This window comes from Polyodon spathula, chromosome 1 (genome assembly GCF_017654505.1).
Source record: "Polyodon spathula isolate WHYD16114869_AA chromosome 1, ASM1765450v1, whole genome shotgun sequence".
NCBI lineage: Eukaryota > Metazoa > Chordata > Actinopteri > Acipenseriformes > Polyodontidae > Polyodon > Polyodon spathula.
Window position 1 is genome coordinate 29,923,112 of NC_054534.1, and position 17,439 is coordinate 29,940,550.

At 38.0% G+C, this 17,439-nt stretch overlaps 1 protein-coding gene across 5 annotated transcripts in view; it reads left to right on the forward strand.

Moving 5' to 3' along the window:
* LOC121317012 (microtubule-associated serine/threonine-protein kinase 3-like) overlaps positions 1-17,439 on the forward strand; it is a 103,229-nt gene that overhangs the window by 78,010 nt on the left and 7,780 nt on the right. For all 5 annotated transcript variants that reach the window (XM_041252545.1, XM_041252516.1, XM_041252526.1 and 2 more), the window contains 14 exons: positions 410-542; positions 1,941-2,008; positions 2,481-2,566; positions 2,902-3,110; positions 3,783-3,921; positions 4,753-4,885; positions 6,446-6,611; positions 11,301-11,402; positions 13,273-13,395; positions 13,652-13,764; positions 14,082-14,209; positions 14,472-14,683; positions 15,447-15,647; positions 16,313-16,539. In XM_041252545.1, the coding sequence (XP_041108479.1) occupies positions 410-542; positions 1,941-2,008; positions 2,481-2,566; positions 2,902-3,110; positions 3,783-3,921; positions 4,753-4,885; positions 6,446-6,611; positions 11,301-11,402; positions 13,273-13,395; positions 13,652-13,764; positions 14,082-14,209; positions 14,472-14,683; positions 15,447-15,647; positions 16,313-16,539 (2,040 nt within the window). The remainder of the gene's footprint in view (positions 1-409; positions 543-1,940; positions 2,009-2,480; positions 2,567-2,901; positions 3,111-3,782; positions 3,922-4,752; positions 4,886-6,445; positions 6,612-11,300; positions 11,403-13,272; positions 13,396-13,651; positions 13,765-14,081; positions 14,210-14,471; positions 14,684-15,446; positions 15,648-16,312; positions 16,540-17,439) is intronic.

The window sequence follows — 17,439 nt, forward strand, 5'->3', positions numbered from 1 at the left end:
TGCATATTCTGAGGTTGGCATGGCAATGACAGGACCACAAATTGCTTTGAGTGGATATTAAATCTGTTTTTTATCCTTCCTTAGGTCAACCCACACCATTGCTTTTTAATCATCCCTAATTTATTTTTTGTTTGTTCTTTTTCTTTAAAATCCATTCTTGATGTGTATATATGTCAAGTACAACACAATAGATTTTTAAACTATTGGGAGAATTGCGCTCAAATGTACAGTGATTGGGTACACAGAAGCAGCAGTTTAAAACTTTCGATCTATATTGTTGTATTTAAGGATTTATTTTAGCAAATTAAATAAGTCCTTATGGTAACATAGCTAGAAGTAAGAAAGGGATTTTAACATTCCCTTAAACTGAGAAATGAAATGTGTGCTTTGTCCACACTGGTATCTCCAGGAATTTGACCCAGAGGAGTTCTACCACCTCCTGGAGGCAGCGGAAGGCCATGCCAAAGAAGGGCAGGGTATTAAAACAGATATCCCGCGGTACATCATCAGTCAGCTGGGCCTCACACGGGATCCCTTGGAAGGTAAGCAAGCCCTTTGTGACAGAACTGTAGAGTTCAGCTTACGCTACAGTATGTACCTCCTCAGCCCTACTGTTTTACAGACGACAGCTAGATCTACTGCACACATTGCTCATGACCTAAAATAGATCTAGATCTGTGGTATCTTTCTGACTCCACAAACAATAACTACAGTATGACAACATGACCACTGAGGGGGAAAAAAAAAACTTTCAAACTTCGAGCAATGTTTAAAAGTGCATTCAACTCCTTAATTAGAAAATATCTAATTAAACTGATGATGCAGTGTTACCAAATAGCACGCCTTTTCCCTTAGCAAGTGCTTACTGGTAGCATTTGTGAACAGTTTGATGAGTACATTGAATGGTAGCATTGGTACTCTCTCTTGTGTGTAATTTTGCCTGTTGCTAGAACCATAGCCGGTCTATCTCTGTGAAATGGTGCATGTATTACAGATAATTGTAAATACATTGATATTCCTTTAAAAGCAATTGCACAACATATTTACTGTTTCCAAATCTAATGTCCTAGAGGTGGCTGCATTACTCATGAACTCCCAAGAGGGATATGTCTCCATTCTTTTCAAATTATCTTTACTTTTTTCAACTGAAATGCTCAGAAAGGGTTGAAATCAATTGAAGAAAAAAAGGGGACAGGTGTTTAATGGTATTTGGAGCCGCATTAGTCTCTTTAGGGATTGTGAAATGGTCACTTAACTCTCCGATTCTGTTGCTGACGCTGGCTGCGTGCACCAATATTACCTACAGTTTGCAGACTGCAGGAAATTCATAGATGATGTAGCATAAGGGTTTGTTCTGGAGTACTGGGTTTCTTATGGGCTCTGCTGTTACTAGTTATTCCTGGTCTCGGCCTCTTTTTCCTTTTGTTCGATGCCTCATAAAGCCCTAAAGACGGGCAGCTGCTAGCAACACAAACTTCTGCTTGAGCAGCATCTTTTACCATTGCCAGAGTCATCACGGTCCAGTTTACCTGCATGATGTGTCTGAACTTGGTGTTCTTATTGCAAGACATATCTAATTTTCTTAATTCTACTTCACATCTGCTCCAAATTTGAATACAAATGTAGAATAATTTTAAACTAAATCTATTGGGACCCCCATTGAAATGTTCAGTCTTTAATTAAAACATGTATATGAAGCTGCTGTGTTGTTTTTGTTTATTTTTTTTTTTAATGCAGTGTTTTGTCATTTTATAAAATGTACAGTGTTAACGCCTTAACCTGCCAGTTTAGAATGTTACTTAAATCAGTGACACACGACGACTGTTCTAAAATGGGAAATGAAATGTTCTTATCTCTGTAAGGAACTGATATGTTTATTCGTGTAGGCGGTGTTTTGAAAAGAGCTTAACATACTTACTTATTTTTTTTTTTCACCACAGAAGTCGCTCATCTGGCAAACTACGATAGTGGAATTGCAGAAACCCCTGAAACAGACGAGTCTGTGAGTGTAAGTAGACACACCAACATACCTGTAGTACCAGTAACACTGGAAGAAACAGCGTCTACTGGGAATTGGCACCCACCCGCTTTCTGTCACAGTATACGACAGACCTATTAAAAACACTGTGTCCTATATACAGTACTGTTCCCTGAATGTACTGTGCGTCTCGTAAAGAACACACAGCTATTCTCCTAATAGTTGTAAAGGGGTGCAGGTTTCATTTTTCAAGTGACTGGTACTACCAAACACTTAATAATAGTTTTCCCCCTCTTTTTATCCAGTGATTATTCAGACATTGAAAAGGTAGTGTTTATGTAACCCAGCACCAAAGTAGGAAAACATGTTCTTTTTAATGTCCTTTGTTCATTCGTGTGTATATTACTGTTACAACTGTGAATTAAACCTTGGCAATGCTATAATGAAAAACGTGCGCATTTAATAATACAGATTAAAATGCAAGCTCTTTTTGTTTACACAGTCCCTGAGCGCCTCACTGAGGTCTCGCTGTAAACCCTGTGAAAGTGATTTTGAGATGATAAAACTGATCAGCAATGGGGCATATGGGTGAGTGGAATCTGACAAAGCAGGTGTTGTAAAGATGATATCTTACACAAGCTATCATTAACCTCTGACAGTTCCTCGCTATCTTTATAATGTTCCATGTCAAGTGGTTCCTTAGTCTTCTCTGCTTAAAAAATAATAATTAAACTGTTTTAGGGTAGAGTAATTAACTATTAAAACTTGATTAAAGAAGTGGATTTTAGACTTTTTTTGTTTGTTTTGTTCCACGACCATCAAAAAGGATTGCAATTAAACTAGTGGATCGCTATCAACACTGACAGACTGAATCTGTATTTAGTCCTAATTGACTTTGTGCCTGCTTCTTATTATATATTTAGTGCTGTTTATTTGGTGCGCCACAAGGAGTCCAAGCTGAGATTTGCGATGAAGAAGATCAACAAGCAGAACTTGATTCTACGAAACCAGATCCAGCAAGCTTTTGTGGAGAGGGATATCTTGACATTTGCTGAAAACCCGTTTGTTGTGAGCATGTTTTGCTCATTTGAAACTAAGCGCCACCTGTGTATGGTCATGGAATATGTTGAAGGTAAGACTTATTTTATTCTTAAAGGCTTTACTGTGATGCAAACAACTTTTACCCTTTAACCTTTTGCAGGAATGGAAATGACTACCTTTACTTAGTTTGATTAATTCCTGGTTTTACTGTGAGTTTAATAAGACACACTTGAGCTTGTTACTCATACACTGTGGCTAATCAGGCTCATTTTTAAGCCAGGAATAGGAGAAAACAGCTATGCAATAAGACTCTTATTTCCTTGTCTCTTTTGACTGCCACTCAAATCGAATATTGCATTTCTGCCAGATACATAGTTTAGTTAGTCTAGATTTAATTGTAAAACATTTTATGAACACACAACATCAAATTAGAGGACAAAGGCATACAGGTGCTGAGATAGCATATAGATTCAGATGACATTTCAAATGCAGTAATTCTCTCTAATTCTGATCTCTTTACATGTTATGCATTAAACAAATTCAGTTGTATGTTTTCAAGTAGATCACTGGCAAACCAGTCCTCTGTTGGTTTGTCTTTTACAAGGTTCTACCTTTTTCAATGCATAATTACAATAAAACAACTGTGGGCATGACCTGTAATTCTGACATTCTAGAACCTGAAGTGCTGTTCTTCATGTTGCTACTTGTTTTGCATCAGAGTGTAGGCTGGACCTGTCTTAATCTGTCTGTTTTTGTGCCTCAGGGGGAGACTGCGCTACTTTATTAAAGAACATGGGTCCTCTGCCGGTGGATATGGCAAGAATGTATTTTGCCGAGACTGTTCTGGCTTTGGAATACCTCCATAATTACGGAATCGTCCACAGAGATTTGAAACCTGACAAGTTTGTACATATTTTAATAATTTGCATATGACTATTGGTAAAATGTTTTTTTTTTTCTTTTGCTAAACTGTGACATGTCTGCCATTTAACTAGCAATATCCTGGAGTCAGGGGACTGTCCTTCAGCTGTTTTGTGGCTTAATGGCATTTTGCAATTTGACTTATAATGCAGGTAGTTCCCACATGGCACCAACTGTGAATAATAAAGCAGATAGAATTGAGTGGCAACAGTAATCGGAAAGCATTACATTACAGAATCTGGCCATATAATAACATATTTGAATTGTCTTTTATTTCAGCGAAGTTTAGTTTGATTTAAAACCATTTCTAATCTATATTCCTTTGAAATGTTGAAGTTGGTTTATACTGTATAACCAGACTGGGTGGAAGGATTAGTACCAAAGCAGCTGTATTTCAAATAGTGAAGCACCTGAAGTACGTTGACCTTTTTTTTTTTTTTTTACTGTATCTTTGGACTGTAGACTCTTCAAATATATTGTAGCTTTTTCAAAAGGTTCTTGTTTTGCATGTGATGAATTCCACTGTCAAAGTAGTTTAGCTCAGCTTATCCAGATTCTGAAGACAGCAATGCAGTTAACAGTCCATTGTTACCTGCAAATGTGAAGAGAGAAAGCAATAGATTTAAGGTACAGAGAGAAATAAATAGCTTTAAAGTGAATTATCCCAACTATAATGAAAATCTAAAGAAAGAAAACATGCGCCAAGCAGATATTGATGTCTGGATTACTTGCATGAGCTATATTGATGTCTGGATTACTTGCAGGAAATGTGTTTCACTGCTTTAAGATTATTTGTTTTTTTCTTCTTCTAGTTTGCTTGTCACAGCAATGGGCCACATCAAACTCACTGACTTTGGACTATCAAAGGTGGGACTAATGAACATGACAACAAACCTTTACGAGGGACACATCGAAAAAGATGCCAGAGAATTCTTAGACAAGCAGGTTTGTGATTGTATCCATTCTCCTGACACCTGTGAAATTGTAAAACACATACACATTGTGGCCATACTGTATACAGTACAGCGTACCAAGTAATCTTCAGAATGATTTGATCAGATAGATTTTCTGTCCCATGATCAATAAAACTGGCAGTTGCCAGACGTCTGTGCTCCTGCAATTCCTGATCCCAAATTTTAGCTTTTAGCATATTGATAGTAAAACACAGGCTTGCAAAGTTACCGAAATGTGTAACTGAGAGACTGTGTGTGTGTGTGTGTGTGTGTGTGTGTGTGTGTGTGTGTGTATGCTAAATACTGCAGAATAATTTAAGTTTGGAGGAATGGGATGTTTTGCTTTTTTCAAAATGATATGTGCAGTCTTGGTTTACTAAATTCTAGATATGCCCAATTTCCTTTAAGCATGCTTTATTTGCACAATGCAGAAGTCTATTCACAGTTGAACCTGTTTTCATTGATTTTTATTTTGAAGAAATACTGTGCAAGAAACATAAAGGAATCCCTTAATGAAGACAATTCCGTGGAATCACGTACGCAACCAGCCTTGGGGCAGCAACGTCTGGGGTGCAGCAATATTTACACACTGGTTTAATTAATCTAACATAATTATACTAATTAAATACAAACAATACACAAATTAAAATGCAGGCTTGCAGCAATATTATAAAATGTACAATGATCAATTTTACCAATTCTGCATAGTGTTTTTTTAAACTAGGTCTCCTGCATACATTAGCTTGTTTCGTACGATGTAAATTAGTAACAATAAACTTGATTTATTTATTTATTCAGATGATGTAAACTGTAATCCCTTAGTTTTTTAGATGTGTTTTGGCTTTTTAATCTACAAATAATCCAATTTTATTTTAATATATCCATTTGCATAAAGTTAGCACTTAACCCTTTGTGGTCCTATGTTGGACCTGGTCCGACATAAGTTTTCCCTTTCCAGTCTGATGTTGCACCCTGTCCAACATCATCAAACAGACATAAGGCACAGGTCTCTAGTCGTTTTTTCTCCAGAAAAAGACGAGAAAAACCTTTTAATGGCCGAGTGAGACCGATAGGAGCCGAATGAAGCCGAAAAAAAGGGCGTATCTGAGCAATAGAGTAGCATCATGCACCACAGAGATAACATGGACACAAAGAAATAAGATAGCTGCTTCCGCATCCAGCGCTGAAAGAATATCACGGACATTTGCAGAACTTTTTGAGATGTTATAGTAAATAATGACTTGGATCGCATTATTGAGGAGTTTGGTGATAAAAAGAGTGATCAGGAAAGGATTTTTCAGTATCCACGTCTGTAAAGAAGTATGTAAAAAATACAGCAAACAAGGGGTGGGGCTTGGCTGGAGATGTAGTGCTGATGTCCTTTTGCCATGCACTGCCTTTCAGACCTGTTTTAAATATTTTAAACAGCACGCATGAAAATAAATTGGACTTGACACACCTGACAAGCACTGACTGCAAAGGGTTAATGTCATGAAATTGCCATCCTGTACTGTGTGGTTGTTATTTTGAATGCATTGCCTTTGTGCTTTAGGTGTGCGGAACCCCAGAATACATTGCTCCAGAGGTCATCTTGAGGCAGGGCTATGGCAAACCTGTGGACTGGTGGGCTATGGGAATTATTCTCTATGAGTTTCTGGTTGGCTGTGTGCCTTTCTTTGGAGACACTCCTGAAGAACTGTTTGGACAAGTCATAAGTGGCAAGTATATATTGTACACCTGTCTGGTTTGTTCTGCATCTTAACATGTATGTATTATGTGGAGCAAGAAAACAAACCTCTAAACTATACACAAATCTACTCACTGCTTAGCTTTATTGTGAGTCTTGATTAATCTGTGTACAGTAATGTATTTATTATTAAATGATATTTGGTTGATGTGTCTTACTGTTGTGTAATAGCCAGAGCGCTTGCTCTTTTTGTTTTAATTTTTTTCTTGCTTTCTGGAAGTCCTATTTAAAACGGATAATATGTAGAACAAAATGAATATGTCTATAGTGGAGAAATAACTATAAACGGGGGTTCACGTAACTTTGTAATTAGGTTCTCACGTGAGTACCAGCAGAATTGTTTTGGTACGCACTAGGGGTGGGTTAGAGTACTCGAAATAAGTATAATTATTTGAGCACCAATTTATTACTCGAGTACTTGAAAAAAAATTAATATATCTCTTCATAAAGGTAGGTTCAGTATATTGTAGCAACCCGGTGCGTTCAAGTTGGCAGACTTGTTTCATCTGGTCCTGCGCATGATGCTATCTGTATTTTTCTGGGGTGGGACCATACCACTAGTTTCGGTAGTGTGGGTGCGTGTGTGAGACGCTACTGGGTGCGGACCATGTCATCTAGACGCCCTTGCTCAGCCTCCCGCCCCATGAGAGTAATGGTCCGCTCTCTTCTCTGAGTGTGAGGGGACTGATGGAGCCGGATCCTCTGTGTGTGTGTGTGTGTGGAATAGAGCGAGCGAGAAAGTGAGCGAGTTTTTAGGATAGAGACAGGATTTGTTGTTTTTTGTGGTGTGGTCCTGACCCAAACTCTGACCCTGTTTAATTAATAAAGTGGTATTTTTAGCTCCTGAATCCCGTCTCCGTCTCCTGCTTTGGGCCTCAAGACCAGGAGTCATTACAATATTGCATTCACGTGTACCACCTTAACACTAGCCATGGAAGTCATTTTGACGGGTTGAGGTTTTAAAGTTTAAATTACTCTGCATGTCTGAAAGTTACGTGGTTATCCGTTTATGACTGCCTAAATAAATACCCCGATGGCGTATGAAAGGCAGGATCATGAAAATAAGGAAGTTATAAGCCCTACCACCTAGTAGAAAAACCGTAATTTTGACTGACTTTAATACGTGTTTTTATTTTTAATATAACCTGCTCTTTACTGGACCTGGCAGCCATCAGTTCCTTTGTTTTTGTACAAGGAATACACCGGGGAAAATATCAGTAGAAGAGATTTCATCTTGAAGCTAGCTGCAGCCCTTAAGCAGAAACATTTCGATCAGAAAACTGCAAAGCTGCAGGCTGCAGCAGCTCAACCTAGATTCTGTGTGTCACTGAATGACACACGCAAGAGCTAACACATGTCACTTTATCTTTAAATTAAAAACAACTTTAGTTTTTACATTTTTTGTATGTACAGATACCTGTTTACACAAGTTTCTTTTATATTTTTTTTCATTTTTTGAACTGGTGCTTTTATATATTGTAAGTTAGCAAATAAACCCTTTTTATGTTTAATTGTTCATTTAAATATGGCGTTTCAGCTGTGCAGATGTTTGATATGATGTGCTTGAATAAAACTTTTGAGTTGTATTGGATAGTCTCTTTCATTTTAATATTGATTTTTAACATGTACCATCATAATGACTGCTTTAGGTTTGAGTATAACCATGGCAGTTCTAGTGTTAACATGGTACTTTTTGTGGCGCATATGTAGAATAATATTGTCTTGCATTAGGTTTGAGTACTCAGAATTTAACACTCGAGTACTCGAACACTAAATTACTTGAAATTCCCACCCCTAGTATGTACCAAAATTAGGGGTCATCGTCTAAGTCGACTAGCTCCGCCTCCTCCTCCTCCGACAGTTCAAACAATTGCAATGTTAGGGATCAGGGGTGCAGATTTGGAGCTAGATTCTAGCGCCTGGATACCTCATATAGTGCGAGCGACATTAAATTCTGGCGTTAGTAGACATGTTTATTATTATTGTTGTTATTATTATTAGTTTTTTGTTTGTTAGCTACCATAGATGGTGATAGTTTCTCATTGGGTCTGGACTACTCAAATGACCCACCCACACTCATCCGCATGCATAGGAGAGAAGATTCATGTCATGTGGGAAGTTGGTTGGTTATTACAATGCTTAACAAATCATCACACATTCTCTGTTTATTTCAGTAGCCTACCACCAAATTCCAGCCCTGGAGATTCAAAAGCAAAAAAACAAAACAATTCTTCACTTTTAGTGTTGTTGAAGACGTTAGCTTGACAGCACGACAGTATTTTATAGAAAGATATAACAAAGGTAAAATGCTTAGTAAATGTTTTGTTTTAAACTGATGTTTTAATTTAATGGCTCTCAAACATTGACACCTTATCTGTGCTCAGTTTTGGAAGTTAAGCGTTAGCAAGCTTCCACAATGCCACTCTCTGTAACTACATCCCTCTTCTCTGAATGGACTCTAAATTGAGATCCCTACTATCATTGGTTGCTTCAAGTGTCCCTTAAAAGAAAATGAATGATGTTATGAACTGGATTGATTCCACCTATTGCTTTTTTTTTTTTGTTTGTTGTTTTTTTTTTTTTTTTTCCATACAGCACTAGCCTTTTTTTTTTTTTTTTAGTGAATAGGAATCCTCTGGCCTTTAAATATGGGGACTGGTATTTAATTGTGGTCAGTGGTAATAAGCAGAGTTACATGGAGATTGTTGACAGTTCCCAGAGACCTTGAGATTCAGTAGAAAATTTGGAGGTTAGGCAGGTGTGTGTCACAGCCAGATAAAATGCTTGACCTTGCAATCGTGAGCACCCTTGCTGCCTATATGAAAAAGGCTTTCCTCTTAAAAACAGTATAAAAAATCTGTGTTTTTGACTGGTGCGCATGAAGCCCTGACTAAAACTATCAATTGCGATCATTTTAACCAGAAAAAATGGATATGGTTTAAAGTGGATTTTTTTTTTTTTTTTGAGGGGGGTGGGGGTGGGGGGGGCTGCATTATTTAAGTGTTTCTGGATACAGCAGCTGCCTTTCACATGTAAAATTCAATAGCCTTTCAAATATAAGCCCCTAAGTCAACCTGTATGGCCGCAAAGGTCCTGCAGCACAAATACATGATAATTGTACAGATTCCCCAGCTCTCCAGCCTGCTGATTTCAGAATCCGCTCACAGCATTGGATATCCCTGGCTTTCCATAACACAGCCCCAGAAGTTCAGAAATGTAATTAAGTCCCAATTATTTCTGCTGTAATGGTGTGTTTTACTAACAGTTCAGACTTTTAACTGTCCTGGTAGTATTTTTTAAAGTGGCATGGGTATTTTCAATATTGCGTGACAGCAAAGTGGGTATCCGTCATCCATCACCCATCCTCAACACATCTGTTGTGGAGAGACTCATTATGCAGTGTAATTTGTTAGATAAAAAGATAAGTTCAGCCTCCCCAGTATACAGCACTGGCAATTTTTATGGATGTATATTCTTTTTTTGTGAGGTTGTTGTATGCCAAGGTTTGAAAGGGCAGGGGAATTGACTGTTAATTAAGGGAAGCAGTGAGCACTTGGCTATTCTGCCACTGCCTTAGGGTATGAATGCATATTCATGTTCCAGCTCTGATTTACAGTTTTGCACTACAAGCTGTTGGTTGGACAATCATGAAAATAGCTCAATTTTCTAATTGCTTTGCCTCACACGCCCTTGGGCCGTTCTTTATAAGAGTATGCAAATGTGCTTCCCTTTGTTATAAAAAATCTAAAATATTATATGCATTTTGTGACTTCTGTTCTGTTTATTAAATTCTGAAGGATAGTTGTTAAATTGTAATGCTGGTTTCTGGATTGGGACAACAAAGGAAAATTTAGAAGGTGCAGATATAACATTGTCGAGAGAAAATGGGAAGTGACCTAAAGTGCAATTTAATAGAACAACAAAACAAAAACAAAAAACATCTGGTAATAAGTACTCAAAATGAAAACCAGTGATTTCAAGGAATTTTGTATTTCTTTAGTCCATTATGTAGTGTGACACTATAACCGAGCACATGTCTGTACCAATGGTAATTCAATGTCTGGAAAATATTATTGCAGTCCATGTTTTGAGCAGAGAGTAACCTTCATTTCAGCCCAAAAATGTAAGCAAAGTTGACTACAGAATATAGAGCAGACAGGGTCTTTGGTGGCAGACCTAGTAGAAGCACCAGAGCTCGGTAAATCATGTAAGCCTGGTTTGAATTCCGTTTGTGTTGAATTTCCGATCTTGGCTTGGGGCCCATAGTGAGCACTTTATCAGCTTGTGTTAGTCCACCTCATCTCCTACTGGCCATGTACCCGACGAGGCCAGGGGGAGACTAGCAATGCTGGGCTTCACCTCCAGGGTTCAATAGCTTAGGTTTATTGGTAAAAATAAGTAAAGGTTTAAAGTGTCACCCACCTTGTTTTTAATAGGCAACAGGTAGTTTAACCCTTCAGGGACAAACGTTTTGTGAACCCAATTCAGTATTGTTCGGCCTTCATGGCCTATTGACAAAACACAACAAAACCAAAAAAGTGTTAATATAGCAGCCTGGAGATCCCAAATTACAACAACCACGGTGCATTTTTTGAGAAATGTTGTTCCTGAGGCACCGATCCCTTTTAAATTGCTCCTATTCTCCTGTCTCCTCAATCAGATGAGATCAGCTGGCCCGAGGGTGACGATGCACCACCGTCTGATTCGCAAGAACTGATCACACTGCTGCTCAGGCAGAACCCATTGGACAGGATGGGCACAGGTAGGGTGTGGCTTTTCATTTATTACTTTATTGGAAAATCAAGTAGTATCCCTTCGCACACACTAGGCTCTGAGATTCTTGATCCTAACAGACATTACTTGGGCCAATAAATAATGCTTTACCCTCTTTATTGGCAGTTACTCATATCACCTGGTGGAAACCCATATTTAGCAGCTTAAAAACCTGTTAGTCAGTTTGCAATTACTGTTCTGCAAAGCAGCTTCTAAGGAAAGCGCCTGACCCTTTGTTGTTAAGCAGTTTTACAGCTTCAGTTTCTAAAGGACCAGTCCCAGGAGAGGATGGGTTAATTGGTGTTCATGCAATAGAACACGGCACTTCTCACTGGCGCTCTGTGTGTTCTCGTGTGTGCCAGACACTTGTGTACCACAGAGACCAGCATTGCAGCAGAAGCTAAACTAAATTAAAAACAGGATTTGGAGACAGCATACTGGGAAATTTGAAAACTATGACAATTTAGTTGTGACAATTAATTTGTATCTTTGTTTTCCAATAATCCTTTTGTGTATTCATTTACCCTAATCAACATAAATGTAAGTCATGGTACTCCAGTAAACCTGAAGTACCATGACCTTTTTTTTTTTTTTTTTTTTTTTTTTTGTATTCAAAGCTGTAGTGGTTAAACTGAACACTGTTTTATGAGGAGGAGGTTAAATGTCAGCAAAACTTGCAAAGAAAATGTACAAAATGAAATTTACTGGTTGCATAAGTCAGCCCCTTAAGTCAGTACTTGCTAGAAGCAACTTTTGCAGCAATTACTGCTATGAGTGTTTTTGGATAGGTCTCTACTAGCTTTGTACAGTAGGATGATGACATTTTTGCCCATTCTTCACGGGAAAGTTGCTCCAGTTCTGATAAGTTCGATGGACTGAAATCTTCAAGTCTCGCCATAAATTTTTTTGGCTTTGTGCTTCGTGTCATTGTCCTGCTGAAATGTGACTTTCCTTCCCAGTTTGAGTCTTGGCTGACTCAAACAGGTTTTCCTCAAGGATTTGCCTGTACTTTGCACCATCCATTCTCCCCACTATCCTGACAAGCTTCCCAGTCCCTGTTGAAGAGTAGCATCCCCATAACATCATGCTGCAACCACCATGCTTGACAGTTGGGATGGTGTTGACTGGGTGATGTGCAGTGTTGGGCTTTCTGCAGATGTAACGCTTGAAATTTAGATCGAAAAGTTACATTTTTGTCTCGTCTGACCACAAAACCTTTTTCCACATGCCTGCAGTATCATCTGCATGCTTTTTCGCAAACTCCATATGTGCTTTAAGATGAGGCTTTCTGTACCACTTTGAGTACACACAGGCTGAAACCATTTCACTAATTTTGTGACCTTTCAAACAAATCATTTGCACCTGAGCTGATTTAGGGCTGCAGTAGCAAAGGGGTTGCATACTGAGATGAATCTGTTTTTCTCTGTAAATCTTACTTATTTATATTCTATATGCATTTTTTAACTTTGTCAGTGTGGAGTGGTTTGTGTAGATTTTACATGTAAAGTCTAATTTGAAAGTGTTGTGGAGTACGCTCAGGTGCCAACAAAATGTGAAAACTTTGCAGGGGGGTGAATACTTCTGCAAACCACTGTATAATATACTTGACCTCAACAGTAAAACAAAAAGGTTTCTTTGGCACCATCTCCTAATAGTTTTATTTCTAAGAGAAAGTAGCCTTCTGACACGGTCATGGTTTATACTGTACTGTTAATGCAATCAGTGTTTTCTCTGCAAGTACTGTATTTACATTCACAATCTATCAAGTGTCACCTTACACAGTGAAGGCATTGTTTTTGTTCTTGACTTTAAAAGTCTGGAATGATTTACTTACTTGAATTTCTTGCTTTTGCCTTCAGGGGGTGCCTATGAAGTAAAGCAGAATCCGTTTTTCCACAATCTAGACTGGAACAGTCTGCTACGGCAGAAGGCAGAGTTTATCCCACAGCTGGAGTCGGAAGATGATACAAGCTACTTTGACAGTACGTGCTGCTTGCATTGGGAGGGTACAAGGACTTGAGCACAGCAGTACTAATAAACCACATTGGGTTATTTTCCAGTAATAGATGCTTCCTTTAAAATCCCATTGTGTGGATGATTGTGGGTTCACATTTAGATGTGATGTCATTGTTAATCTGATGGAACACAAAAGACCTGGCTGTTCCACTGTGAGCCGATAAGAGATATGTAACCTCTCAAAATAATGAGCCAATTTATTCTTCTTGATGTCTCACACAGCTCGGTCTGAGAGGTATCACCATTTGGAAACTGAGGAGGAGGATGACATTAATGATGAAGATTTTAATGTGGAAATCAGGCAGTTTTCATCCTGTTCACACAGGTTCTCTAAAGTAAGTCCAGTCTTGACAGTTTCTTTACTTCTATTTTCTTTATATTGTATTTTTTACATTGTGGAATATTCAATGATTCTACTACTTCACTCTTTTGAAATATTAAATTACTGCGCACTTAGCCTTTGCTGCAGGATTCTAGTTCATATTGCTCCATAAATATGGAAGTATTCTAACCTGTGTGAAAATAAGCTGCGTCCTCCCGACTGATTATTTATTTATTTATTTATTTATTTATTTTCTAAGTTCTGTATGGTCTGTAACATGTGGTTATCCAAAAACTGTAAACTAACTGTCTCTTGTGCTGTCAACGGCAGGTCTACAGCAGTATGGACCAGATATCTCGTAACCAAGGAGAGGATAAGGCAGATGGGGGAGACAAAACAAAGAGCGAGAGCCCTCTGACTCTGGACTCCCTCAGCTGGACTCCAGAGTATAGTGAAATGTAAGCTGGAATAGATTTGGCTGTGTTTCCCGAGAGATGGATGGAAGGCTAAGGTTTCAAATCCTCCCTAGATGTCAATAACAATAGACCCCAAAAAGGATGAACATGTGATGTAAAGCCAGTTGGATGTCACTGTTCTTGAAGCCCCCTGTCAGTCATGACCGTGTTTATTAAGTGATCGATAGTACTGGGGGGTTCATTTTAAATAAATGCACATTTACAAAATAAACTGAGATATTTTATTTTATGCCTGTTTTCCCAGGCCCTCGCTGTCCCACTCCTCAGACACAGAGAGCAGCAGTCTGGGACGCCGGTCTGGGATGCTCCCTAAGTTCGCCATTTCTGCCGAGATGGAGGAAGAGGAGGAGCCCCCAGGAGAGCCTGAGAAAGTGTCCTTCACTATCGGGGAGCTGCCACCGGACGAGCCTGAGGCCACGACTCCAGGGAGCACACTTAGTGGCTCCACCCTTTCAGGTACAACCCCCAGGGGCAGCAAAGCTCTCAGCCATCCAGGAGTGTACAGCTTCTACAAAGGAGGTAGTGGACCGCTGCATCAGGAGCATTTCAATATTGCACATCTGTAACTCCACACTGCTGGACATAAAGAAGACTTTGCCTTTGGCTTGTGGTCTATCTAGCTGTTGAACACCTAATTTGCATTTTGTCTTAACTTAATTTTTATGTTTATTGGAATAATAATAATAATAATAATAATAATAGTAATGGTAACCTTACCATTTACCACCAGGGCTTTAATGATTAAATGACCATGTTTTTCCTTTGTTTAGTTAAGTTTATAATCAACAACAGAATTACATGCTTTATTTTATTCATAAATGCAGACTTTGGGGGAATAGGGCCCACTAATTTTAATGTTTAATCTTCAATAATAATTTTGTTTTTCTGTTTTTTTTAGAAGAATAAAAAAAATATTTTATTTTATTTCCTAAATGGATTTAAACTACAAATGTTCAGCATTAACACAGAACATATTCAAATCTCAGTAATACTCATATGTTAATAAATGCCACAATTATCACAATATTTAGCTATATAGTTTGAGAATTTCAGTAGCGTTCCAACTTCAAATTATTGTAAATGTAAAAAAATTTATTAAAGGGATCAGTCTCTATTTGTAAATGGAAGTAATCACCAAAAGAGGTAAGCAGTAGAAGTCCAGAAGTTAGATCTGTGCTGCTATTACTTTCTTTGAATGTATTTTTTTGCATCTTTACAGTGGCCAGCTTCTCTGAGCATCTCGATAAGCTGCATACTAGGAGTGAAGGTGTGGAAAGCCCAGATAACACCTCAGTGGTATCAGAGGACCTCAGCACACACCTGGCCCAGCAGCGATTAGAAAGCACGGAAAAACAGAAGAGCGCCCGCAAAGTTACAAAGTCTGTGTCTGCCAGCACTCTCTCCCTCATGATCCCAGGAGGTAAAGATAAATATATGTGCTGTGAAATTGCTCAATATGAACTCTTTACATGGGGAGTTCATTATTAAAATATTTGCAAGAACTTGAGAAGAATCACCTGCACCACAACCAATGCCTGTCTAATCGCATTTCTAGAGTTTTTCTGCTGTAAACCTGAGAGAGAGAGAAAAAAAAGCCTCCATTTGACATTCATGATGGCTGAAGAGTTCACTGGTTTGTTGCAAACAGGAGGGAGGAAAGTGTCACTTGGAATACTGGTTTTCTGTATAGACTGTCTGTGACTTAACCTTTTTATAGCCATAACGTGAAGTGAATCGCGAATACATTTCACTGAGTATAAACAATATTGTTTATTATTCTGTTGCCAGTTTAACAGGAAGTGGTATAATACAAATCACAAATTCATTAAAAGTGAATATGTTTAAAAATAAATAAATAAAAAAGCCTGCCGGTGTCTTTTTAAACAGGGTTCTTGCATTTAATGTAAGATGACTGGCTGTAACAAATCAACGCATTCCTCGAATATTCGTCTAAACCGGTGACTTCAAACATACATTGTTCTTACTCATCTGACTTGTACAAAAAATGCATGTCCCTCTTTTTCGTCAGTGTATTTGTTAGGAAGTGTTTTATGAACACATTTGCCTCATTTTGTTTTCCTCCAGATGTGCTGGGTGTGTCTCCGTTGAGTAGCCCGATGTCTCCACACTCCCTTTCTTCAGATCCCTCCTCCCGAGACTCTTCTCCCAGCTGCGACTCCTCCATCTCTGCCGTCAGCCCCAAACAGCCAGTCGTCATCCATAGCGCAGGAAAAAAGTTTGGCTTCACACTGCGTGCTATCAGAGTGTACGCTTGCGATGGTGACGTGTACACGGTGTACCACATGGTCTGGGTAAGTAATCTTTACATACAATGATGACTGCAAATCTGTTTCAGAGTGTTCCTAAATATCTTAATGAAAGAGTATTGACATTTAAATCTCGCTTTATCAAAGATAATTAGGGGTGCACCGATAAAGATTTTCTTGGCCGACACGGTAGCTGATGATTATCTGCCCATATCGGCTGATACAAATAGTAGTAGATAGTGCAGGTAAGCTATTTTAAACTACTAGAACAAGACATATGGCCTATATTTAAACTGTTGTATAATTATAGATGCTAAAAAATGAACAGGTATTGTTTACTTGTTGCATTTAATTCAGAAAATGAATACAAAGAATAACTTTTATTATAGTGTGTGGTTGACAGCAAAGTATACATTTGTTTTACAACAGTCACACAAAAATAACGTTTTGCATTTGTACTAGTAAAGCCACTTCTGTAGAAAAAAACATATATAATGTGACTAACTTTTATAGCCATTTGCTATCAAACATTGCGTATTATAACTTCTACCTATACTGTACATTAGAAGAGAAATGTAATGCAATGTCAACTACAACTTGTGTTAAATTCTTATTTTAAGCATACACTGCTTAAAAATGCAGCACAACTTAAAATCTTCACTTAACCAAAAAAAAGATGTCATAAAAATGTAACATTTCCGCTTCAAAAATTCAGTTTAACTTGAATTTGTTACTTAACAAAATGCTGCCGAATACACCCAGAACCAATGCAGAGTACGCAAGATAAACAAAAATTTCAAAAGGTCATTTTGAAGCACATTTAATAATAATAACAACAATAATAATAATAATAATAATAATAATAATAATAATAATAATAATAATAACTTTAAACCATCAATGTTATTTAGGATTCAACCTAAATAATGTTTAAAAGAAGCATCA